Source organism: Salvelinus alpinus, chromosome 3 (genome assembly GCF_045679555.1).
Source record: "Salvelinus alpinus chromosome 3, SLU_Salpinus.1, whole genome shotgun sequence".
NCBI classification, from domain to species: Eukaryota; Metazoa; Chordata; class Actinopteri; order Salmoniformes; family Salmonidae; genus Salvelinus; species Salvelinus alpinus.
This window is the reverse complement of record NC_092088.1, coordinates 11,602,263-11,628,150: the sequence shown is the minus strand read 5'-3', so window position 1 is coordinate 11,628,150 and position 25,888 is coordinate 11,602,263. Positions and strand designations below refer to the sequence as shown.

The 25,888-nt window shown below is 43.2% G+C and overlaps 1 protein-coding gene across 1 annotated transcript in view; it reads left to right on the top strand.

Moving 5' to 3' along the window:
- The first annotated feature begins 538 nt into the window (after positions 1–538).
- The window catches only part of LOC139570026 (nuclear prelamin A recognition factor-like), a 34,255-nt gene continuing 8,905 nt past the window's right edge, over positions 539–25,888 (top strand). Inside the window, exons 1-7 of the mRNA XM_071391467.1 lie at positions 539–1,127; positions 2,462–2,536; positions 2,739–2,948; positions 6,459–6,591; positions 14,419–14,541; positions 18,967–19,085; positions 22,128–22,257. Coding sequence (XP_071247568.1) covers positions 2,480–2,536; positions 2,739–2,948; positions 6,459–6,591; positions 14,419–14,541; positions 18,967–19,085; positions 22,128–22,257 — 772 coding nt within the window. The 5' untranslated portion in view covers positions 539–1,127; positions 2,462–2,479. The remainder of the gene's footprint in view (positions 1,128–2,461; positions 2,537–2,738; positions 2,949–6,458; positions 6,592–14,418; positions 14,542–18,966; positions 19,086–22,127; positions 22,258–25,888) is intronic.

The following is a 25,888-nucleotide window of genomic DNA, read 5'->3' as shown; positions in this document are numbered from 1 at the left end:
TGACAACATGACTGAGCAGGGCAAATTACTGTTCCATTTGAAACGGGCGCTCCCAAAGACAGTATAGTATGAAGATAGGCTAAAACTGCTTCTCCAATCACACTTGTAGGGGACGTTGGCAAACTGAACTCTTGCGTAGGTCATCTACACGTTTAAGTGGTCTCAAGCCAAAGTGCGCATGTGCAAGCCATCCAACTAACTCAAAGGCACTCTTTCATAAAATGTTGTTTTAAACAAAAAATTAAAACGTAAGTTTATCACTTTCACGAGACTCGAGTAGTAACATGTTCAACTATTTAAGACATTGGCCGTGCCTTTAGATTTTGAGAAAATTAACAAAGGAATATTTTTTCTCTCATTGAATTGTCAAAGGCTAAAAAGCAAACATGGTCTGTTTGGATTGTTTCACAAGCGTTCCCGGAAGTCTCGCAATATTGCGCCTCTGGGATTGAAACTGTGGCGCTCCTCCCTCGCCGCTTTTGACCGTTCACTTCACGCGCCATAGACCGTCGCATCGTAACATAATCGAATCGGCCCAATATTTCTAACACCTTGTGTCTCTGATATTTTAAAAATCACACAAAAACATAGAAGAAAAAACGCATCGTCTCTTTTATTTTCTGTTTATTTGATGAAATACTATTTATGTCAAGTCTACGCATACAATTTGATGCATACGTTGGAAATCCAACGTGCAACACACAGAACACGCTACCACTGCTTCTGCAACGCAATGCTGCAGGGCAAACGCAGCGTTCCATTGGATATGAATGTATTTCTGGTGTACCAAAAAGCAATGACGATATCTGTCGAGGTCGAGGTTTTACGCATGCGCTCTTCAATGACCGGTGAACACAATGGAGTCACGTATTCTGAAGTCAAGTCGTCGTGAAAACTTGTCTGGAACCCCCGACTCATTTCAACATTAGCTGGTCTTGTGACGGAAACCGTGGCCGAGTCGCATGTTGACCATTGTTGCCTTTCAGCTGTATCGTAATCGCTCCAAATATTGCTGAGCAAGCTGTATGAGATCACCTGCTATCTAGAACACTGTTCTAACTCCCCCTTTCTTGAAATGTTTTTCAACTATTGTGTTTAAAGGCAGAACAGTAGAAAACGTCCAACCGGTGAGTGCAATGATATAATATTCACCTATTTATTGAAATATACTATTTTACTAATACGTGGCTGACGATGGACCCTGGTATAGACGTCATAGATGTAGCTTGTGTCGCCTTCATATACGCTCGGGTTCTGGAGAGCAAGGTTGTCTTTTAGGCAAGCAAGAAATTACACATTTGATGATAAGAAAGGAATATTTTTCTCCTGCCTCCAATTACTGTTTAGTTAGGGATTTAAAACTTACCAGAAAGCATAATAATCTATCCTTTAACCATATTACCTGGATAAAAATAGCAATTTCCAGCACAATTGCTGTTTAAATTTGTTCCTGAAAATAGGCCTATATGTTATCACAGATGCTTCAACCGTTATTTACCATTTATTACATAATATATCAGACAATTATAATAGTAGATTATTATTATATATCGTTATGTTATTTGTGTCTATAGTTACTGTATGATATGTAAGCCAATATTGAGTACAGTAGCCCAGGGTTCTCCATCCTTTTCTAGCACGAGAGATACTTTATAAATAAATGAAACATGTGGCGAGCTACTCATTTTGTTGTTGTTGTTGTTTTAGTAGCCTACCAAGAGCACAGATGCTTTGGGTCTTCATCGACGTAGTTATCATAATGTACCTATGTAATAGCATATAACAAAAATAAGGCTTTATCGCCTGCCTATTCGCACATTTGGTGCAATTATGTGTGCTATTTTGTGATGACAGAACACTGTTATGTCTTAACAGGCAGTTTAAAATCATAACAATATGCTGCTGTTGAGATAAGAAGAATGATCCTGATTGGTTAGGACAGGGTTAACAATGTAGAAGTTGGGTGGACTTGAGTCACACACACACACAAAAACAAATACTAGCAATTTAGTTTGGATCTTAGTAGTTAGTGGGCATGTCCAAGGAGAATGTGTAGAAGTGTTGTGAAGATTCAAGGTCTACTGTTGAGTTGGATGGATAATGCAGAGTTAGGTCTACTGTTGAGCTGGATGGATAATGCAGAGTTAGGTCTACTGTTGAGTTGGATGGATAATACAGAGTTAGGTCTACTGTTGAGTTGGATGGATAATGCAGAGTTAGGTCTACTGTTGAGTTGGATGGATAATGCAGAGTAAGATCTACTGTTGAGTTGGATGGATAATGCAGAGTAAGGTCTACTGTTGAGTTGGATGGATAATGCAGAGTTAGGTCTACTGTTGAGTTGGATGGATAATGCAGAGTTAGGTCCACTTTTGAGTTGGATGGATAATGCAGAGTTAGGTCTACTGTTGAGTTGGATGGCTCACTGACCTTGCTCTTGTGTTTGTGTGAAATCCAACAGTCATATCATATCATAAAAATGTCAGAAGTGAACATGGGAAGACGGAAGGAGAAGTGTGAGAATTGCACTAAACAGGTAAGCCCATGTAATGTTTGTGGTTTCACTGTGCAGTGCGGAAGTGGCTCTCTGCCACAGAAATTGTCATTCCGATCATATCTGGTGTTGCTGAGTGCCTGTCCCAGTTGTTTGAGTGTGTTACTTCTAGCATATGATAGTCAAACATTTTATATTGTGTCCAATTCTAACCTTGATTGATGTATTGATTGATCATTTCCAGTGCAACAAGAAGCTGAGTGGTGAAGACGTCAGCTCCCTTCCGGAGGACGATGTAGCCAACGGAGAGGTCCCTGCCTCCTCGCCTCCCCTCCAGCAGCAGGTGTTGCTGAGTGCCTGTCTGTCCTGTGAGGGTTGTGTGTCAGAGGAGGAGAGCCTAAAGATCTCTCAACAGAACCTGGAGGAGGTGGCCCGGGTCCTGGGCCAAAACAAGGTACTACTGGACCACTAACCAGGCTACCAGGGTCATATTCAATAGGCACCAAACGGAAGAAAAGTTGCGGAAACAGGGAGAGACTACCTGGACTTATGAAGGAAAAAGGAAACCGCACACCGCTCTTGATAGTATCACTGATATTTAATAAGCTTTCGTATCGGAAACTTTTGTGATTTAAAAAAAATGAGCACCCTTATGGAGACCTCGCCCCACCCACATCCGTTCCACGCATCGAAAGGGGTTGGAGGTGAAGGAAAAACAAATAAGTGCTACCAAATAGGTAGATTTTGTAGCATAGAGAAAGTTAAGATATCAGACAGGGGAGGTGATATTAATAATACTCTGAGTAAAAGAGAATGTTTTCTGATTTTCACCCTCCAGACATTAGTTCCTGAAGGACTTAATGATGAAATGCCTATGTATGTTATGTTGTGAATTTGAACATGAATTATGTCTCTATTTCAGATTACTCTGATGTTTTTCATACGATGTACCCAATGATTCATGAGAACTTGCTATGTCCTCATTGTGGTTTTACAGACGTGTTTAATACGTCTTATTTATACACTTTTGTAATATTTATGAAATGCATACTGTTATATTTGGTAGCACTTATTTGTTTTTCCTTCACCTCCAACCCCTTTCGATGCTTGTAACGGATGTGGGTGGGGCGAGGTCTGCATAAGGGTGCTCATTTTTTTTTAATTCACAAAAGCTCTGATGAAGACCGTGAGGCCGATACGGAAGCTTATTAAATATCAGTGATACTATCAAGAGCGGTGTGCGGTTTCCTTTTTCCTTCATCTTGTTCAACTGTTGCCATGCACCTGCAAAAAAGATTGCTCAGATGTGTGAGTGCCTTTTGAATTTTGAACTATCTGGACTTATGAAATAAGAACCACTATGTTCCCCTCTTCTTTTTTACTAAATGTGTTGCTGAGATGGTCCCTAATGAAGTCAACCCTGGACACCTCGCATGATTAGTCTTCCTAAGCACTTGGGTCGTCATTAGTTACCACAGCCAAAAAGTCACAAACCTCAGCAATTTCTCTTCTCTTAATAAAATGTAATTTTAAAAACATAACCTTAAAAGTGCAATATGCGGAAATCACTCTGCCATTTCCTGATTGCTAAAATTCTAATTGTTCGCCTAATTTCAGTTTGTGTAGATAATCATTGTACCATCTAAAATGCTCTGAAATAATATATTTTTTAAACCCCAAAATATAGTATTTTCATCTGTTTTAAGCTGGTGTACAAAACCAAAAGTAAAAGATGCAAAAAAGAAACAGGAAGCATAGAAATATGGCACATAGAACAGATCTACAAATGTTTAGGCTTGCTTTCAATGAGACTGGCATTGTGGCTATGCTATCTAGTGGAAGCCAAGCGCTTGTGGAGATCCGCGTAGCTTTGTGATGTCAATGCTTCAATGGTAACTACAGAGACAAGGGCTAACGCTGTCTGAGAGGAAAGAGGAATGGTTGGGGCATCTTTACTGTACCATCCAGATCACCTCGTGTCAGTTTGGTTTTGATGTGTGTTGTTAATACTGGTCTTTTTGCCTGCCATGCCTACTGGTTGTTTGGTTAAACTTTGTTTCACTTCACTGAAATGTATGGGGCATTGAATGTGGATGTCAGGAAAATGGTCTCTCTCTTCCTGGACGAAGTGTGACATCACTCTCTCCCTCTATGTACTATTACAGAAGTGTGACATATCTCTCTCTCCTTCTATGTACTATTACAGAAGTGTGACATATCTCTCTCCCTCTATGTACTATTACAGAAGTGTGACATCACTCTCTCCCTCTATGTACTATTACAGAAGTGTGACATCACTCTCTCCCTCTATGTACTATTACAGAAGTGTGACATCACTCTCTCCCTCTATGTACTATTACAGAAGTGTGACATCACTCTCTCCCTCTATGTACTATTACAGAAGTGTGACATCACTCTCTCCCTCTGTGTACTATTACAGAAGTGTGACATCACTCTCTCCCTCTATGTACTATTACAGAAGTGTGACATCACTCTCTCCCTCTATATACTATTACAGAAGTGTGACATCACTCTCTCCCTCTATGTACTATTACAGAAGTGTGACGTGTCTCTCCCTCTATGTACTATTACAGAAGTGTGACATCACTCTCTCCCTCTATGTACTATTACAGAAGTGTGACGTGTCTCTCCCTCTATGTACTATTACAGAAGTGTGACGTGTCTCTCCCTCTATGTACTATTACAGAAGTGTGACGTGTCTCTCCCTCTATGTACTATTACAGAAGTGTGACATCACTCTCTCCCTCTATGTACTATTACAGAAGTGTGACATCACTCTCTCCCTCTATGTACTATTACAGAAGTGTGACATCACTCTCTCCCTCTATGTACTATTACAGAAGTGTGACGTGTCTCTCTCCCTCTATGTACTATTACAGAAGTGTGACATCACTCTCTCCCTCTATGTACTATTACAGAAGTGTGACATCACTCTCTCCCTCTATGTACTATTACAGAAGTGTGACATCACTCTCTCCCTCTATGTACTATTACAGAAGTGTGACGTGTCTCTCCCTCTATGTACTATTACAGAAGTGTGACGTGTCTCTCCCTCTATGTACTATTACAGAAGTGTGACATATCTCTCTATGTACTATTACAGAAGTGTGACATATCACTCTATGTACTATTACAGAAGTGTGACATCACTCTCTCCCTCTATGTACTATTACAGAAGTGTGACATATCTCTCTATGTACTATTACAGAAGTGTGACATATCACTCTATGTACTATTACAGAAGTGTGACATATCACTCTCTCTCTCTATGTACTATTACAGAAGTGTGACGTGTCTCTCCCTCTATGTACTATTACAGAAGTGTGACATCACTCTCTCCCTCTATGTACTATTACAGAAGTGTGACATCACTCTCTCTCTCTATGTACTATTACAGAAGTGTGACATCACTCTCTCTCTCTATGTACTATTACAGAAGTGTGACATCACTCTCTCTCTCTATGTACTATTACAGAAGTGTGACATATCACTCTCTCCCTCTATGTACTATTACAGAAGTGTGACGTGTCTCTCCCTCTATGTACTATTACAGAAGTGTGACGTGTCTCTCCCTCTATGTACTATTACAGAAGTGTGACGTGTCTCTCCCTCTATGTACTATTACAGAAGTGTGACGTCACTCTCTCCCTCTATGTACTATTACAGAAGTGTGACGTGTCTCTCCCTCTATGTACTATTACAGAAGTGTGACATCACTCTCTCCCTCTATGTACTATTACAGAAGTGTGACATCACTCTCTCCCTCTGTGTACTATTACAGAAGTGTGACGTCACTCTCTCCCTCTATGTACTATTACAGAAGTGTGATGTGTCTCTCTCTCCCTCTATGTACTATTACAGAAGTGTGACGTGTCTCTCTCTCCCTCTATGTACTATTACAGAAGTGTGACGTGTCTCTCTCTCCCTCTATGTACTATTACAGAAGTGTGACGTGTCCAAACACCAGGTCCTGGTGGTGTCAGTGTGTTCCCAGTCTCTGCCTTTCTTCGCTGTCAAGTTCGGTCTGGACATTCCTGAGGCCACACGCAAACTCTGTGGCTTCCTCAAGAGCCTCGGTAAGGGAGTGTGTATCTATGTCTCTGTGGTAGATTTCCATTGGCATTTCCAGAGACAAACCCTGTCGTTGCATTGGAGTGTGTGCGTCCGTCCGTCCGTTTTACTATAATTCTGACCAGAAGTCCTCATCAGAATAGTAAACCAAGGAGAAGGGTGACAGTTGAGGACATGTTTCCAGTCCTCACAAGGAAAACAACAATTTTAGGTTTAGGGGTTAGGGGTAAGATTTAGGGTTAGGGGTAAGATTTATGGTTAGGAGTTAGGGGTAAGATTTAGGGTTAGGGGTTAGGGGTAAGATTTATGGTTAGGAGTTAGGGGTAAGATTTATGGTTAGGGGTTAGGGGTAAGATTTAGGGTTAGGGGTTGTTATTTATTGTGTTTAACTGTTATTTATACAGGGTGGATCACCAGTGTGTCATTCACAAGGGACCCTTGTGAACATGAACATACACAATTTAATACACATCATGTAAGATGATACCAATACAATGAATACAACATGATGCATCAAAACAAACACAACTCTCATACATCCCCTCCCTTATACCTGATCTGAACTGGCCAATGGAAAACAGCAAGTCTCATTTCAAGGTGTTCTTAACCCTAACAAGGAACCCAAACCGGCTGCACGCGTGCGCCATCGTGCGCTATCGTGCATACATTTATTTTGTCCCCCCACACCACACGCGATCACAACACGCAGGTTAAAATATCAAAACAAACTCTGAACCAATGACATTAATTTGGGGACAGGTCGAAAAAGCAAACATGTATGGCAATTTAGCTAGTTAGCTTGCACTTGCTAGCTAACGTTAATTTGTCCTATTTAGCTAGCTTGCTGTTGCTAGCTAATTTGTCCTGGGATATAAACATTGAGTTGTTATTTTACCTGAAATGCACAAGGACCTCTACTCCGACAATTAATCCACACATAAAACGGCCAACCGAATCGTTTATAGTCATCTCCCCTCCTTCCAGGCTTTTTCATCGTTTAAATTATATGGTGATCGCATCTAAACTTTCATTGTATTACCACGACTACCAGCAAAACAGTTCGTCTTTCAATCACCCACGTGGGTATAACCAATGAGGAGATGGCACGTGGGTACCTGCTTCTATAAACCAATGAGGAGATGGGAGAGGCAGGACTTGCAGTTCAATCTGCGTCAGAAATAGGAATGAGTTCTATTTTAGCCCTTGGTGTCGCAGACGCTCGTTGGCGCGAGCGAGCAGTGTGGGTGCAATAATTGAATAACATGGATTTCAAAATGTATTTTGCGACGTGTCCGGTCTGGTCAGTATGCCCCCGCGGAAATCCATTTGGCATAAAACAAAAGTCTCCATAAAAATCGGTCCGTTTAAGCTAGAGATATGTCTTTTTTGCATTGGATGCGTCTCAATCCACCGCATCCGCCTATTTCACACTTCCGCGGTGAAAGATGACTGCGCTCGAGCGGTGTTTGTCAGAGCATGAGACATCCTGAAAATCAGTCTTCTCATCAAATCGTCTGCAGCGTCCGAACCTTCAGAGGAGTCACAAGACTCGTCTGAATGTCCCGCGGTACCAGTTGAAAACAGTTACGGAAGTATACAGTACCAGTCAAAAGTTTGGACAGACCTATTCATTCAAGGGTTTTTCTTTATTTGTACTATTTATTACATTGTAGAATAATAGAGAAGACATCAAAACTATGAAATAACACATATGGAATCATGTAGTAACCAAAAAACAAATCAAAATATATTTTAGATCCTTCAAAGTAGCCACCCTTTGCCTTGATGACAGCTTTGCACACTCTTGGCATTCTCTCAACCAGATTCACCTGGAATGCTTTACCAACAGTCTTAAAAGGACTTCCCACATATGCTGAGCACTTGTTGGCTGCTTTTCCTTCAACTCATCCCAAACCATCTCAATTGGGTTGAGGTCAGGTGATTGTGGAGGCCAGGTCATCTGATGCAGCACTCCATTACTCTCCTTCTTGGATGGCGTATCGCTGCAGAATTCTGTGGTAGCCATGCTGGTTAGGTGTGCCTTTTTAATTCTAGATAAATCACACAGTGTCACCAGCAACGCACCATCACACCACCTCCTCCTCTATGCTTCACGGTGGTAACCACACATGCAGAGACCATCCGTTCACCTACTCTACGACTCACAAAGACACAGTGGTTGGAACCAAAAATGTCAAATTTGGACTCATCTGACCAAAGGACAGATTTCCACCGGTCTAATGTCCATTGCTCGTGTTTCTTGTCCCAAGCAAGTCTCTTCTTATTATTGGTGTCCTTTAGTAGTGGTTTCTTTGCAGCAATTTGACCAGTTTACAATTGGCTCATTCATCCCCCTCCTCTCCCCTGTAACTATTCCCCAGGTCGTTGCTGCAAATGAGAACGTGTTCTCAGTCAACTTACCTGGTAAAATAACGGTAAAATAAATAAAAAATAAATAAATGAAGGCCTGATTCACACAGTCTCCTCTGAACAGTTGATGTTGAGATGTGTCTGTTACTTGAAATCTGTGAAGCATTTATTTGGGCTGCAACTTATCCTCTGCAGCAGAGGGAACTCTGGGTCTTCCTTTCCTGTGGCGGTCCTCATGAGAGCCAGTTTCATCATAGCGCTTGATGGTTTTTGCTACTGCACTTGAAGAAACTTTGAAATGTTCCTGATTCAATGACCTTCATGTCTTAAAGTAATGATGGACTATCCTTTCACTTTGCTTATTTGAGCTGTTCTTGCCATAATATGGACTTGGTCTTTTACCAAATAGGGCTATATTCTGTATACCACCCCTACCTTGTCACAATACAACTGATTGGCTCAAATTCGTTATGAAGGAAAGAAATTCCACAAATTAACTTTTAACAAGGCACACCTGTCCGGGTTTGGCCGGGGTAGGCCGTCATTGTAAATAAGAATTTGTTCTTAACTTTTACTGCCTCAGAAACCCGGATCCGGGAGCACCCCCCACCCCCCACACACTGATTAGCATAGATAGCATAGCTTCAGAAGTAGATAGTAGCATCTAAATATCATTAAATCACAAGTCCAAGACACCAGATGAAAGATACAGATCTTGTGAATAAAGCCACCATTTCAGATTTTTAAAATGTTTTACAGGGAAGACAAAATATGTAAATCTATTAGCTAAACACGTTAGCAAAATACACCACTATTCTAACTCCATCAGTTTCTTACTCCTTCAGGTGCTATCACCAATTCGGCTCAACTAAGATATTGATAGCCAATAACCTATAAAAAAAACCATCAGATGACAGTCTGATAACATATTCATGGTATAGGATCGTTTTTGTTAGAAAAAAGTGCATATTTCAGGTAGAAATCACAGTTTACAATTGCACCGACCATCACAAATCCACTAGAATTACTAGATAGAGCAACGTGTATGACCAATTTACTCATCATAAAACATTTCATAAAAATAGACAAAGCATAGCAATGGAAAGACCCAGTTCTTGTGATTTCAGACCATATTTCAGATTTTCTAAGCGTTTTTCAGCGAAAACACAATAAATCGATAAGTTAGCATACTACATGTTCCAACGTTACCAGAGCATCGATTCCAGCCAAAGAGCGCTATAACGTAACCACCGCCAAAAGATATTAATTTTTTCACTAACCTTCTCAGAATTCTTCCGATGACACTCCTGTAACATCATTTTACAACATACATATACAGTTTGTTCGAAAAGGTGCATATTTAGCCATACAAAACCGTGGTTACACAATGAAAATACTAGGAAATCAAGCCTCAATATGTCTGACGTCATCTATCAGAGTGATCTAGTTTAATTAAAAGCTAATCATATACTTGACTAAAAAATACAGGGTTGACAGGAATCGAAAGACAAATTAGTTCTTAATGCAACCGCTGATTTACATTTTTAAAATTATCCTTACTTTTCAATACAGGGTTGGCCAAGTGAAGCTATACCAAACAAAATGGCGATATATACGTTTAAAATATTTCGACAGAAACACGGTTTATCATATTAAATATTGCTTACTTTGAGCTGATCTTCCATCATATTCTTGGGCAATGTATCCTTTCTATGTTATAAACGTCTTTTGGTCGATAGATGTCCTCTGTCCTTCGAAATGTCCACTAACAACGACCGAGACCGCGAAACGTTCCCAAAGCTAGAAAGTGCACGACAAATAAATTCCTCAGAATCGCACTAAACGGATATAAATTGCTATAAAACGGTTAAAATTCACTACCTTATGATGTTTTTAACAACTATAACGACTGAAAACATGACCGGAGAAATACTGCTGGTTAGAAAACGATTTGGAACGAGGCAGGTCCGATGGCCTTCACGCTTGAGGCGCACGTTGAGAAAGAGGGGTCTCTGTACATTTTTGTCATTTATAATGGCTCTGAACGTCCCATAGACTTCATTGAAAACGTGATGACGTACAGACACCCAGAGGAAGACGTAGGTAGTGTCGGTTTCTTCATAGCATTCACTGTGGCCTTATAAACAGACCCCAGATCAGAGGTAAAAATTTCTGAAATCTGAACCCTGTCATGAAAAGTGCTGTAGAAATTGTTCTGTACCACTCAGAGACAAAATTTCAACTCCTATAGAAACTATAGACTGTTTTCTATCCAATAATAACAATAATATGCATATTGTACGATCAAGAATTGAGTACGAGGCAGTTCAATTTGGAAATGTAAAAAAAAAAATAATGCTAACAGCTCCCCCTATTGACAAAAGGTTAACTGACTTGCCTAGTTAAATAAAGGTTAAAAAAAAAAAAAAAAAAAACTTTACCTAATGAAGCTGGTTGAGAGAATGCCAAGAGTGTTCAAAGGGTGGCTACTTTGAAGAATCTCAAATATTGAATATATTTTGATTTGTTTAACACTTTTTTGGTTACTACATGATTCCATATGTGTTATTTCATAGTTTTGATGTCTTCACTATCATTCTACAATGTAGAAAATAGTAAATATAAAGAAAAACCCTGGAATGAGTAGGTGTGCCAACTTTCGACTGGTGTGTGTGTGTGTGTGTGTGTGTGTGTGTGTGTGTGTGTGTGTGTGTGTGTGTGTGTGTGTGTGTGTGTGTGTGTGATGTGTTAATGATTCTGCAATAACTGGGGAAGAAAGCTACAGCAAGAAGGCATCATGTGAGTCAGCCACAGTGGATTGATTTACATCGATCTACAATAAGGCACTTAGTACATCATAGACATCAAATGAGCATTGTGTATCGTTCTCTGCAACCTGGCTCGAGGTGAGTTTAGGACTCCCTCTACTGGAATCAGAGTTTTCAAAATATATTTCATCAAATAGGTGGCCCGAAGAGGCAGAGTGGTTATTAAATGCACCACAAATGTTATTCTTATCTGTTACGGGACCAGAGTCTGTCATAACCAGCTGGGGTAATGGGGGCGTGGAGTTTTGTTTCAGAGATTTGACTACCTTCTAGAAGGCAGCTGGATTCCCACCATTCTCAGATACACAGTTGAAGAAGTATGTCAATGTTGCTTTACTAACCAAGGATAGACCTCAATATGTCTGAAGCATCTGAAGGACTGCCAGTCAAACGTAGAATCAGTCAGGCTGAGCCCAAGCTAAATGCTTCTTCTGAAGTTTCTCTGGCAGTTTCATGTGTGAACCAGGAAGTATCTCTATCTTTCAGTTTCTTGAACGGTGCTTATCTGCAATAGAGTTGAGCAAGGAAGTTAAACAATTTAGGGCCTGATCCGAGTCAGATATCTGACACCCCCTCATTCTCAGACAGGAATTGTTGAAATTCCTGTAATTTCTCTTTGTAATAATGCGAGGGTGAGATTTAGGTAGCTTTGCATCTCTTATGCAGGAAACGGAACAGTGGTCACTGAACTCATTAGCAAAAATTCCATTGGCCATATACTCATGAGGGTCGTTTGTCAAAATAACATTTAAAACAGCTTTAAGCTACGGGTATTTTTCAGGGTGTTTTTAAAGTTGGGACGGGTTGGTTGAGTTAGGCTCAATGCAGATATCTATCAGAAGCTGGCATCAACCAATTCAGATTTAGATCACGAAGAATTCAGAATTCAGATTTAGATTCATTTAGATTTAGATTCAGAATTCAGATTTAGCGTAATTTGATAGGAAGTCAGATAATTGACTAAGAACACATATTGAGGCAGAGGGAGGGCGATAAATTCCCACTAGCACAAGTTAGGCATTATTACCAAGGCCCACATTTTAGGACTAGACATTAGGGTTTAGGGAAAATAGCATCTTGAATGGGTATCAATTGTTGGTCACCAAAAATCCTCACAAGTATAGTAAAACAAACGCGTGTGTGTGTGTCTGTGTGGTAAGTGAGAGATTCTGTGTGCGTCTGACTTAGTACAACACGGCGTGTGACTTAGTACAACGCGGCGTCTGACTTAGTACAACGCGGCGTCTGACTTAGTACAACGCGGCGTGTGACTTAGTACAACGCGGCGTGTGACTTAGTACAACGCGGCGTGTGACTTAGTACAACGCGGCGTCTGACTTAGTACAACGCGGCGTCTGACTTAGTACAACGCGGCGTCTGACTTAGTACAACGCGGCGTCTGACTTAGTACAACGCGGCGTCTGACTTAGTACAACGCGGCGTCTGACTTAGTACAACGCGGCGTCTGACTTAGTACAACGCGGCGTGTGACTTAGTACAACGCGGCGTGTGACTTAGTACAACGCGGCGTGTGACTTAGTACAACGCGGCGTGTGACTTAGTACAACGCGGCGTGTGACTTAGTACAACGCGGCGTGTGACTAAGTACAACGCGGCGTGTGACTTAGTACAACGCGGCGTCTGACTTAGTACAACGCGGCGTGTGACTTAGTACAACGCGGCGTGTGACTTAGTACAACGCGGCGTGTGACTTAGTACAACGCGGCGTGTGACTTAGTACAACGCGGCGTGTGACTTAGTACAACGCGGCGTGTGACTTAGTACAACGCGGCGTGTGACTTAGTACAAGGCGGCGTGTGACTTAGTACAAGGCGGCGTGTGACTTAGTACAACGCGGCGTGTGACTTAGTACAACGCGGCGTCTGACTTAGTACAACGTGGCGTGTGACTAAGTACAACGCGGCGTGTGACTTAGTACAACGCGGCGTCTGACTTAGTACAACGCGGCGTGTGACTTAGTACAACGCGGCGTGTGACTTAGTACAACGCGGCGTGTGACTTAGTACAACGCGGCGTGTGACTTAGTACAACGCGGCGTGTGACTTAGTACAACGCGGCGTGTGACTTAGTACAACGCGGCGTGACTTAGTACAACGCGGCGTGTGACTTAGTACAACGCGGCGTGTGACTTAGTACAACGCGGCGTGTGACTTAGTACAACGCGGCGTGTGACTTAGTACAACGCGGCGTGTGACTTAGTACAACGCGGCGTCTGACTTAGTACAACGCGGCGTGTGACTTAGTACAACGCGGCGTGTGACTTAGTACAACGCGGCGTGTGACTTAGTACAACGCGGCGTGTGACTTAGTACAACGCGGCGTGTGACTTAGTACAACGCGGCGTGTGACTTAGTACAACGCGGCGTGTGACTTAGTACAACGCGGCGTGTGACTTAGTACAACGCGGCGTGTGACTTAGTACAACGCGGCGTGTGACTTAGTACAACACAGCGTCTGACTTAGTACAACACAGCGTGTGACTTAGTACAACACAGCGTGTGACTTAGTACAACACAGCGTGTGTGTGTGTGTGAAATATATGTGTGTGGTAAATTGATAGGCATCTACCAGATGAATCATTGTCTTCCCCTCCCTCTCTGCTTCCCTTTGTAGGAGTGCAGTATGTGTTTGATACCACTCTAGCTGCAGGCTTCAGTATTCTGGAGAGCCAGAGAGAATTTGTCCAGAGGTACCGTGATAACCAGGCCCTACCCATGTTCACCTCCTCCTGTCCAGGTAATATTTACACCTTTACATATTTACAGTGTAGGGAGTCATTGAACCATCTAAACCGCTGTGAAATATAATTTCCATAACAAAAAAATATAGTGTTTTCAGCTGTTTGAAGCTGGTGTACAAAACCGAAAGTAAAAGACACAAAAATGAAACTTAATAACAGGAAGCATAGTAATAGTGCGCATAGAACAGATCTATCGCTTCTTAGACTTGCTTTCAATGAGAATGACAGATCTATAACTCACATTTCTATGTGAAAATTATCAGGTCACCCAAAAAGTGACATGTACAGAAACCCAGCCTAAAACCACAAACAGCAAGCAATGCAGATGTAGAAGCACGGTGGCTAGGAAAAACTCCTTAGAAAGGCAGGAACCTAGGAAGAAACCTAGAGAGGAACCAGGCTCTGAGGGGTGACCAGTCCTCTTCTGGCTGTGCCAGGTGGAGATTGTAAGACTACATGGCCATTACGGCCAGATTGTTCTTCAAGATGTTCAAACATTCATAGATGACCAGCAGGGTCAAATAATAATCATTGGTTGTAGAGGGTGCAACAGATCTGCACCTCAGGAGTAAATGTCAGTTGGCTTTTCATAGCCGAGCATTCAGAGGTCAAGACAGCAGGTGGGGTAGAGAGAGAGTCGAAAACAGCACGTCCGGGACAAAGTAGCACGTCCGGTGAACAGGTCAGGGTTCCATAGCCGCAGGCAGAAAGTTGAAACTGGAGCAGTAGCATAACCAGGTGGGTTGGGGACAGCCAGGAGTCATCAGACCAGGTAGTCCTGAGGCATGGTCCTAGGGCTCAGGTCCTGCTGGAGGAGAGAATTAGAGGAAGCATTCTTAAATTCACACAGGACACCAGATAAGACGGGAGAATTACACCAGATATTACAGACTGACCCTAGCCCCCTGACACATAGATTATTGCAGCATAGATACTGGAGACTGAGACAGGTGTGGGGGGGAGACGACGACACTGTGGCCCCGTCCGACGATACGCCCGAGCAAGGCCAACCAGGCAGGATTTAACCCCACCCACTTTGTCAAAGCACAGCCTCCACACCACTAGAGGGATATCAACAGACCACCAACTTACTACCCTGAAACAAGGCTGAGTATAGCCCACGAAGATCTCCTCCACCGCACAAACCCGAGGGGGCGCAAAAAACGGACAGGAAGATCACGTCAGTGACTCAACCCACTCGTAGGGACGGCATGGAAGAGCACTAGTAAGCCATCCACAGGAGACGAACTGTCAGAGTGTGCGCAACTGATCGAAGGAAGTCAGGTGCAGGAGGGCAGAGATGAGTGAACAGGCACACTTTAATCAGGCCGAGGAAAAGAGCTGGACGCAACTGCGTCACAACACAACGGTCCAGGGAAAAAGCGATAGAGCACAAATCACACAAATGGGTACAAAATAACAAAACCACAGGTTACAACAATACCCGGCGCAAAACCAGCCGGTAGCGTCACACACGTAACGAACGAACAATACCACACACAGACATGGGGGGAACAGAGGATAATATACACGTAGAGTAATGAGGGGATGTAAACCAGGTGTGCGGGAAAACAAGACAAAACAAATGGAAAATGAAAGGTGGAGCGGCGATGGCTAGAAGACCGGTGACATCGAACGCCGCCCGAACAAGGAGAGGGACCGACTTCGGCGGGAGTTGTGACACGAACTGATATTTTTCCGACAGATAAGATCTAAACCAGGCAAGAACTTGTCCGTGTAGACCAATTAGGGTTTCCAATCTCTCCAAAAGAATGTGGTGATTGATGATGTCAAAAGCGGCACTAAGGTCTAGGAGCATGAGGACAGAGCCTTGGTCTGACACCATTAAAAGGTAATTTACCAGTGCAGTCTCAGTGCTATGATGGGGTCTAAAACCAGACATTGCGCGTTTCATATACATTATTTGTCTTCAGGAAGGCAGTGAGGAAGACAGTTTAAAAAAAAAAAAATTGTTGAGGAATGGGAGATTTAATATAGGCTGATAGTTTTTACATAAGGGTTGGACCCAGCTCCCATTTGAAAGTAGAGACAGCTGGGCTGGGAGGGAGCGAGACCGAGACGGGAGGGAGAGAGACCGAGACGGGAGGGAGAGAGACCGAGACGGGAGGGAGAGAGACCGAGCTACAGAAGGAGAGACTGAGCTGGGAGGGAGGGAGGGAGCGAGAGATTGGGCTGGGAGGGAGGGAGCGAGAGATTGGGCTGGGAGGGAGCGAGAGAGAGAGAGAGAGAGACTGGACTGAGAGGGAGGGAGAGAGAGAGAGAGACTGGGCTGGGAGGGAGGGAGCAAGCGAGAGATTGGGCTTGGAGGAAGTGAGAGAGAGAGATTGGGCTGGGAGGGAATGAGAGAGAGAGAGAGAGATTGGGCTGGGAGGGAGGGAGAGAGAGAGATTGGGCTGGGAAGAAGCAAGAGAGAGAGATTGGGCTGGGAGGGAGCGAGAGAGAGAGACTGGGCTCGGAGGGAGGAATCAAGAGAGAGATGGGCTGGGAGGGAGGGAGCAAGAGAGAGAGATTTGACTGGGTGGAAGCGAGAGAGAGAGAGAGATTGGGCTGGGAGGGAGCGAGAGAGAGAGAGAGAGATTGGGCTGGGAGGGAGGGAGAGAGAGAGATTGGGCTGGGAAGAAGCAAGAGAGAGAGATTGGGCTGGGAGGGAGCGAGAGACTGGGCTGGGAGGGAGGGAGCAAGGGAGATTGGGCTGGGAGGGAGGAAGGGAACGAGAGAGACTGGGCTGGGAGGGAGGGAGGGAGGGAGCAAGAGAGACTGGGAGGGAGGGAGCGAGAGAGAGCTGGGAGGGATGGAGAGAGAGAGAGAACTGGGAGAAAAGGGGATAGAGAGAGACAGAGCTGGGAGGGATGGAGGGAGAGAGACAGAGCCGGGAGGGATGAAGGGAGAGAGACAGAGCTGGGAGGGGTGGAGGGAGAGAGACAGAGCTGGGAGGGATGGAGGGAGAGAGACAGAGCTGAGAGGGATGGAGGGAGAGAGAGAGAGCTGGGAGGGATGGAGGGAGAGAGACAGAGCTGGGAGGGATGGAGGGAGAGAGACAGAGCTGAGAGGGATGGAGGGAGAGAGAGAGAGCTGGGAGGGAGGGAGAGAGAGACAGAGCTGGGAGGGATGGAGGGAGAGAGACAGAGCTGGGAGGGATGGAGGGAGAGAGACAGAGCTGGGAGGGATGGAGGGAGAGAGTCAGAGCTGGGAGGGATGGAGAGAGACAGAGAGACAGAGCTGGGAGGGAGAGAGACAGAGCTGGGAGGGATGGAGGGAGAGAGACAGAGCTGGGAGGGATGGAAGGAGAGAGACAGAGCTGGGAGGGATGGAGGGAGAGAGTCAGAGCTGGGAGGGATGGAGAGAGACAGAGCTGGGAGGGAGAGAGATATGGCTGGGATGGACAGAGAGAGCTGTGTGGGAGGGAGGGAGGGAGGGAGAGAGAGAGAGAGCTGGGAGGGAGAGAGATATGGCTGGGATGGACAGAGAGAGCTGTGTGGGAAGGAGGGAGGGAGCTGGGAGGAATGGAGAAAGAGAGAGATCTGGGAGAGAGTGGGAGAGAGAGAACTGGGATGGATGGAGGGAGAGAGAGAGCTGGGAGGGAGGGAGAGAGAGCTGTCAGGGAGGGAGAGAGAGCTGGGATGGACAGAGAGAGCTGATCGGAAGGGAGAGAGAGAGAGCTGGTAGGAAGGGAGCGAGAGAGCTGGCAGGGAGGGAGAGAGAGCTGGCAGGCAGGGAGAGAGAGAGAGAGCTGGGATGGAGAGAGAGAGCTGGTAGGAAGGGAGAGAGCGGGAGAGAGAGCGCTGGGATGGAGGTAGAGAGAGTGAGAGAGCTGGCTGAGAGGGAGAGAGAGAGATCTGGGAGGGATGGAGGGAGCGAGAGGGAGCTGGAGGGAGGGAGAGAACTGGGAGGGATGGAGGGAGAGAGAACTGGGAGGAAGGGAGAGAGAGCTGGGAGGGATGGAGGGAGAGAGAACTGGGAGAGAGAGAGAACTGGGAGGGAGGATGGGAGAGAGAGAGAGAGAGCTTGGAGGGAGAGAGAGAGCTTGGATGGATGGAGGGAGAGAGAGAGAACTGGGAGGGAGGATGGGAGAGAGAGAGCTTGGAGGGAGAAACAGAGCTGGGAGGGAGAGAGAGCTGCGATGGATGGAGGGAGAGAGAGAGTGACAGAGTGGAGGGAGAGACACATAGTCAGCCTGACGCCTCTCCCTTCCCTGGAGACAGGACCTGCAGGAAGGGAGTCGCTCTCCCTTTCCTGCTCTCTCATTCGCTCACTCTTGCACTCATCCACAGTTTCACATTTTGTCTGTTTTACTCTTGCTCTACATTTTTCTCTGACATTAATTAACCCTTTAGAAAAACATGAGCTTTAGGACTCAGATGAATTTCAGAAGGCTTTATCATGTATTCTATTTCTTCCAGGGTGGATCCGGTACGCTGAGCGTGTCCTGGGCGGTCTGGTCACTCCTCACATCTGTACGGCCAGGTCTCCTCAACAGATCATGGGCTGTCTGGTCAAAGACTACTTCACCAAACAACAGGTTAACACTTTCATCTGTTATAACAACCCATCCAATGTGATTCAATGAAACTCATTACAACATGTGAATACTGATTGACCCCACACTACTCATGTTATAACAGTGTTATATCACCTCACACAACAGGTGAATACTGATTGACCCCACACTACTCATGTTATAACAGTGTTATATCACCTCACACACAGGTGAATACTGATTGACCCCACACTACTCATGTGTTATACCAGTGTTATATCACCTCATACAACAGGTGAATACTGATTGACCCCACACTACTCATGTGTTATAACAGTGTTATATCACCTCACACAACAGGTGAATACTGATTGACCCCACACTACTCATGTGTTATAACAGTGTTATATCACCTCACACAACAGGTGAATACTGATTGACCCCACACTACTCATGTGTTATAACAGTGTTATATCACTTCACACAACAGGTGAATACTGATTGACCCCACACTACTCATGTTATACCAGTGTTATATCACCTCATACAACAGGTGAATACTGATTGACCCCACACTACTCATGTGTTATAACAGTGTTATATCACCTCACACAACAGGTGAATACTGATTGACCCCACACTACTCATGTGTTATAACAGTGTTATATCACCTCACACAACAGGTGAATACTGATTGACCCCACACTACTCATGTGTTATAACAGTGTTATATCACTTCACACAACAGGTGAATACTGATTGACCCCACACTACTCATGTTATAACAGTGTTATATCACCTCACACACAGGTGAATACTGATTGACCCCACACTACTCATGTGTTATAACAGTGTTATATCACCTCACACAACAGGTGAATACTGATTGACCCCACACTACTCATGTGTTATAACAGTGTTATATCACCTCACACAACAGGTGAATACTGATTGACCCCACACTACTCATGTGTTATAACAGTGTTATATCACCTCACACAACAGGTGAATACTGATTGACCCCACACTACTCATGTTATAACAGTGTTATATCACCTCACACAACATGTGAATAATGATTGACCCCACACTACTCATGTGTTATAACAGTGTTATATCACCTCACACAACAGGTGAATACTGATTGACCCCACACTACTCATGTTATAACAGTGTTATATCACCTCAAACACAGGTGAATACTGATTGACCCCACACTACTCATGTGTTATAACAGTGTTATATCACCTCACACAACAGGTGAATACTGATTGACCCCACACTACTCATGTGTTATAACAGTGTTATATCACCTCACACAACAGGTGAATACTGATTGACCCCACACTACTCATGTTATAACAGTGTTATATCACCTCACACACAGGTGAATACTGATTGACCCCACACTACTCATGTGTTATACCAGTGTTATATCACCTCACACAACAGGTGAATACTGATTGACCCCACACTACTCATGTGTTATAACAGTGTTATATCACCTCACACAACAGGTGAATACTGATTGACCCCACACTACTCATGTTATAACAGTGTTATATCACCTCACACAACAGGTGAATACTGATTGACCCCACACTACTCATGTTATAACAGTGTTATATCACCTCACACACAGGTGAATACTGATTGACCCCACACTACTCATGTGTTATACCAGTGTTATATCACCTCATACAACAGGTGAATACTGATTGACACCACACTACTCATGTGTTATAACAGTGTTATATCACCTCACACAACAGGTGAATACTGATTGACCCCACACTACTCATGTGTTATAACAGTGTTATATCACCTCACACAACAGGTGAATACTGATTGACCCCACACTACTCATGTGTTATAACAGTGTTATATCACTTCACACAACAGGTGAATACTGATTGACCCCACACTACTCATGTTATAACAGTGTTATATCACCTCACACACAGGTGAATACTGATTGACCCCACACTACTCATGTGTTATAACAGTGTTATATCACCTCACACAACAGGTGAATACTGATTGACCCCACACTACTCATGTGTTATAACAGTGTTATATCACCTCACACAACAGGTGAATACTGATTGACCCCACACTACTCATGTGTTATAACAGTGTTATATCACCTCACACAACAGGTGAATACTGATTGACCCCACACTACTCATGTTATAACAGTGTTATATCACCTCACACAACATGTGAATACTGATTGACCCCACACTACTCATGTGTTATACCAGTGTTATATCACCTCACACAACAGGTGAATACTGATTGACCCCACACTACTCATGTTTTACCAGTGTTATATCACCTCACACAACAGGGGAATACTGATTGACCCCACACTACTCATGTGTTATAATAGTGTTATATCACCTCACACAACAGGTGAATACTGATTGACCCCACACTACTCATGTGTTATAACAGTGTTATATCACCTCACACAACAGGTGAATACTGATTGACCCCACACTACTCATGTGTTATACCAGTGTTATATCACCTCACACAACAGGTGAATACTGATTGACCCCACACTACTCATGTGTTATAACAGTGTTATATCACCTCACACAACAGGTGAATACTGATTGACCCCACACTACTCATGTGTTATAACAGTGTTAAATCACCTCACACAACAGGTGAATACTGATTGACCCCACACTACTCATGTTATACCAGTGTTATATCACCTCACACAACAGGTGAATACTGATTGACCCCACACTACTCATGTGTTATAACAGTGTTATATCACCTCACACAACAGGTGAATACTGATTGACCCCACACTACTCATGTTATAACAGTGTTATATCACCTCACACAACAGGTGAATACTGATTGACCCCACACTACTCATGTGTTATACCAGTGTTATATCACCTCACACAACAGGTGAATACTGATTGACCCCACACTACTCATGTGTTATAACAGTGTTATATCACCTCACACAACAGGTGAATACTGTTTGACCCCACACTACTCATGTTATAACAGTGTTATATCACACAACAGGTGAACCGTGTTTTCTCTGTGTGCTTGTAGAAGCTGAGCCCAGACAAGCTGTACCACGTGGTGGTGGCCCCGTGCTTCGATAAGAAACTGGAGGCAGTCCGAGAGGAGTTCTACAACAGTCTACTGGACAGCAGAGACGTGGACTGTGTCCTCACGTCAGGTACTGCTACTCCATCATCTCTACCTCTCTATCTATCCTCTCTACCTCTTTATCTGTCCTCTATACTAATATCTATCCTCTCTACCTCTCTATCTATCCTCTCTACTAATATCTATCCTCTCTACTAATATCTATCCTCTCTACTAATATCTATCCTCTCTATCTGTCCTCTCTGCTAATATCCACCCTCTCTACCTCTCTATCCTCTCTACTAATATCTATCCTCTCTACCTCTCTATCCTCTCTACTAATATCTATCCTCTCTACCTATCCTCTCTATCTATCATCTTCTCTAACTCTCTATCTATCCTCTCTACTAATATCTATCCTCTCTACATGTCCTCTCTACTAATATATATCCTCTCTACTAATATCTATCCTCTCTATCTATCATCCTCTCTACCTCTCTATCTATCCTCTCTATCTATCATCCTCTCTACCTCTCTTCTCTACTAATATCTATCCTCTCTATCTATCATCCTCTCTACCTCTCTATCTATCCTCTCTATCTATCATCCTCTCTACCTCTCTATCTATCCTCTCTACTAATATCTATCCTCTATCTATCCTCTCTATCTCTCTATCTATCCTCTCTACTAATATCTATCCTCTATCTATCCTCTCTATCTCTCTATCTGTCCTCTCTACTAATATCTATCCTCTCTACCTCTTTATCTGTCCTCTCTACTAATATCTATCCTCTCTACTAATATTCAATTCAATTCAAGGGGCTTTATTGGCATGGGAAACATGTGTTAACATTGCCAAAGCAAGTGAGGTAGACAATACACAAAAGTGAAACAAACAATACAAATTAACAGTAAACATTACACATACAGAAGTTTCAAAACAATAAAGACATTACAAATGTCATATTATATATATACAGTGTTGTAACAATGTACGAATGGTTAAAGCACACAAGTTAAAATAAATAAGCATAAATATGGGTTGTATTTACAATGCTGTTTGTTCTTCACTGGTTGACCTTTTCTTGTGGCAACAGGTCACAAATATTGCTGCTGTGATGGCACACTGTGGAATTTCACCCAGTAGATATGGGAGTTTATCAAAATTGGATTTGTTTTCGAATTCTTTGTGGCTCTGTGTAATCTGAGGGAAATATATGTCTCTAATATGGTCATACATTTGGGCAGGAGGTTAGGAAGTGCAGCTCAGTTTCCACCTCATTTTGTGGGCAGTGAGCACATAGTGAGCACATAGTCTTCTCTTGAGAGCCATGTCTGCCTACGGCGGCCTTTCTCAATAGCAAGGCTATGCTCACTGAGTCTGTACATAGTCAAAGCTTTCCTTAAGTTTGGGTCAGTCACAGTGGTCAGGTATTCTGCCACTGTGTACTCTCTGTTTAGGGCCAAATAGCATTCTAGTTTGCTCTGTTTTTTTGTTAATTCTTTCCAATGTGTCAAGTAATTATCTTTTTGTTTTCTCATGATTTGGTTGGGTCTAATTGTGCTGTTGTCCTGGGGCTCTGTGGGGTGTGTTTGTGTTTGTGAACAGAGCCCTAGGACCAGCTTGCTTAGGGGACTCTTCTCCAGGTTCATCTCTCTGTAGGTGATGGCTTTGTTATGGAAGGTTTGGGAATCGCTTCCTTTTAGGTGGTTGTAGAATTTAACGGCTCTTTTCTGGATTTTGATAATTAGTGGGTATCGGCCTAATTCTGCTCTGCATGCATTATTTGGTGTTCTACGTTGTACACGGAGGATATTTTTGCAGAATTCTGCATGCAGAGTCTCAATTTGGTGTTTGCCCCATTTTGTGAAATCTTGGTTGGTGAGCGGACCCCAGACCTCACAACCATAAAGGGCAATGGGCTCTATGACAGATTCAAGTATTTTTAGCCAGATCCTAATTGGTATGTTGAAATTTATGTTCCTTTTGATGGCATAGAATGCCCTTCTTGCCTTGTCTCTCAGATCGTTCACAGCTTTGTGGAAGTTACCTGTGGTGCTGATGTTTAGGCCGAGGTATGTATAGTTTTTTGTGTGCTCTAGGGCAACGGTGTCTAGATGGAATTTGTGGTCCTGGCGACTGGACCTTTTTTGGAACACCATTATTTTGGTCTTACTGAGATTTACTGTCAGGGCCCAGGTCTGACAGAATCTGTGCAGAAGATCTAGGTGCTGCTGTAGGCCCTCCTTGGTGGGTGACAGAAGCACCAGATCATCAGCAAACAGTAGACATTTGACTTCGGATTCTAGTAGGGTGAGACCGGGTGCTGCAGACTGTTCTAGTGCCCGCGCCAATTCGTTGATATATATGTTGAAGAGGGTGGGGCTTAAGCTGCATCCCTGTCTCACCCCACGACCCTGTGCGAAGAAATGTGTGTGTTTTTTGCCAATTTTAACCGCACACTTGTTGTTTGTGTACATGGATTTTATAATGTCGTATGTTTTACCCCCAACACCACTTTCCATCAATTTGTATAGCAGACCCTCATGCCAAATTGAGTCGAAGGCTTTTTTGAAATCAACAAAGCATGAGAAGACTTTGCCTTTGTTTTGGTTTGTTTGGTTGTCAATTAGGGTGTGTAGGGTGAATACATGGTCTGTTGTACGGTAATTTGGTAAAAAGCCAATTTGACATTTGCTCAGTACATTGTGTTCATTGAGGAAATGTACGAGTCTGCTGTTAATGATAATGCAGAGTATTTTACCAAGGTTACTGTTGACGCATATTCCACGGTAGTTATTGGGGTCAAATTTGTCTCCACTTTTGTGGATTGGGGTGATCAGTCCTTGGTTCCAAATATTGGGGAAGATGCCAGAGCTAAGGACGATGTTAAAGAGTTTTAGTATAGCCAATTGGAATTTGTTGTCTGTATATTTGATCATTTCATTAAGGATACCATCAACACCACAGGCCTTTTTGGGTTGGAGGGTTTTTATTTTGTCCTGTAACTCATTCAAGGTAATTGGAGAATCCAGTGGGTTCTGGTAGTCTTTAATAGTTGATTCTAGGATTTGTATTTGATCATGTATATGTTTTTGCTCTTTATTCTTTGTTATAGAGCCAAAAAGATTGGAGAAGTGGTTTACCCATACATCTCCATTTTGGATAGATAATTCTTCGTGTTGTTGTTTGTTTAGTGTTTTCCAATTTTCCCAGAATTGGTTAGAGTCTATGGATTCTTCAATTACATTGAGCTGATTTCTGACATGCTGTTCCTTCTTTTTCCGTAGTGTATTTCTGTATTGTTTTAGTGATTCACCATAGTGAAGGCGTAGACTCAGGTTTTCCGGGTCTCTATGTTTTTGGTTGGACAGGTTTCTCAATTTATTTCTTAGATTTTTGCATTCTTCATCAAACCATTTGTCATTGTTGTTCATTTTCTTTGGTTTTCTATTTGAGATTTTTAGATTTGATAGGGAAGCTGAGAGGTCAAATATACTGTTAAGATTTTCTACTGCCAAGTTTACACCTTCACTATTGCAGTGGAACGTTTTACCCAGGAAGTTGTCTAAAAGGGATTGGATTTGCTGTTGCCTAATTGTTTTTTGGTAGGTTTCCAAACTGCATTCCTTCCATCTATAGCATTTCTTAATGTTACTCAGTTCCTTTGGCTTTGATGCCTCATGATTGAGTATTGCTCTGTTCAAGTAGACTGTAATTT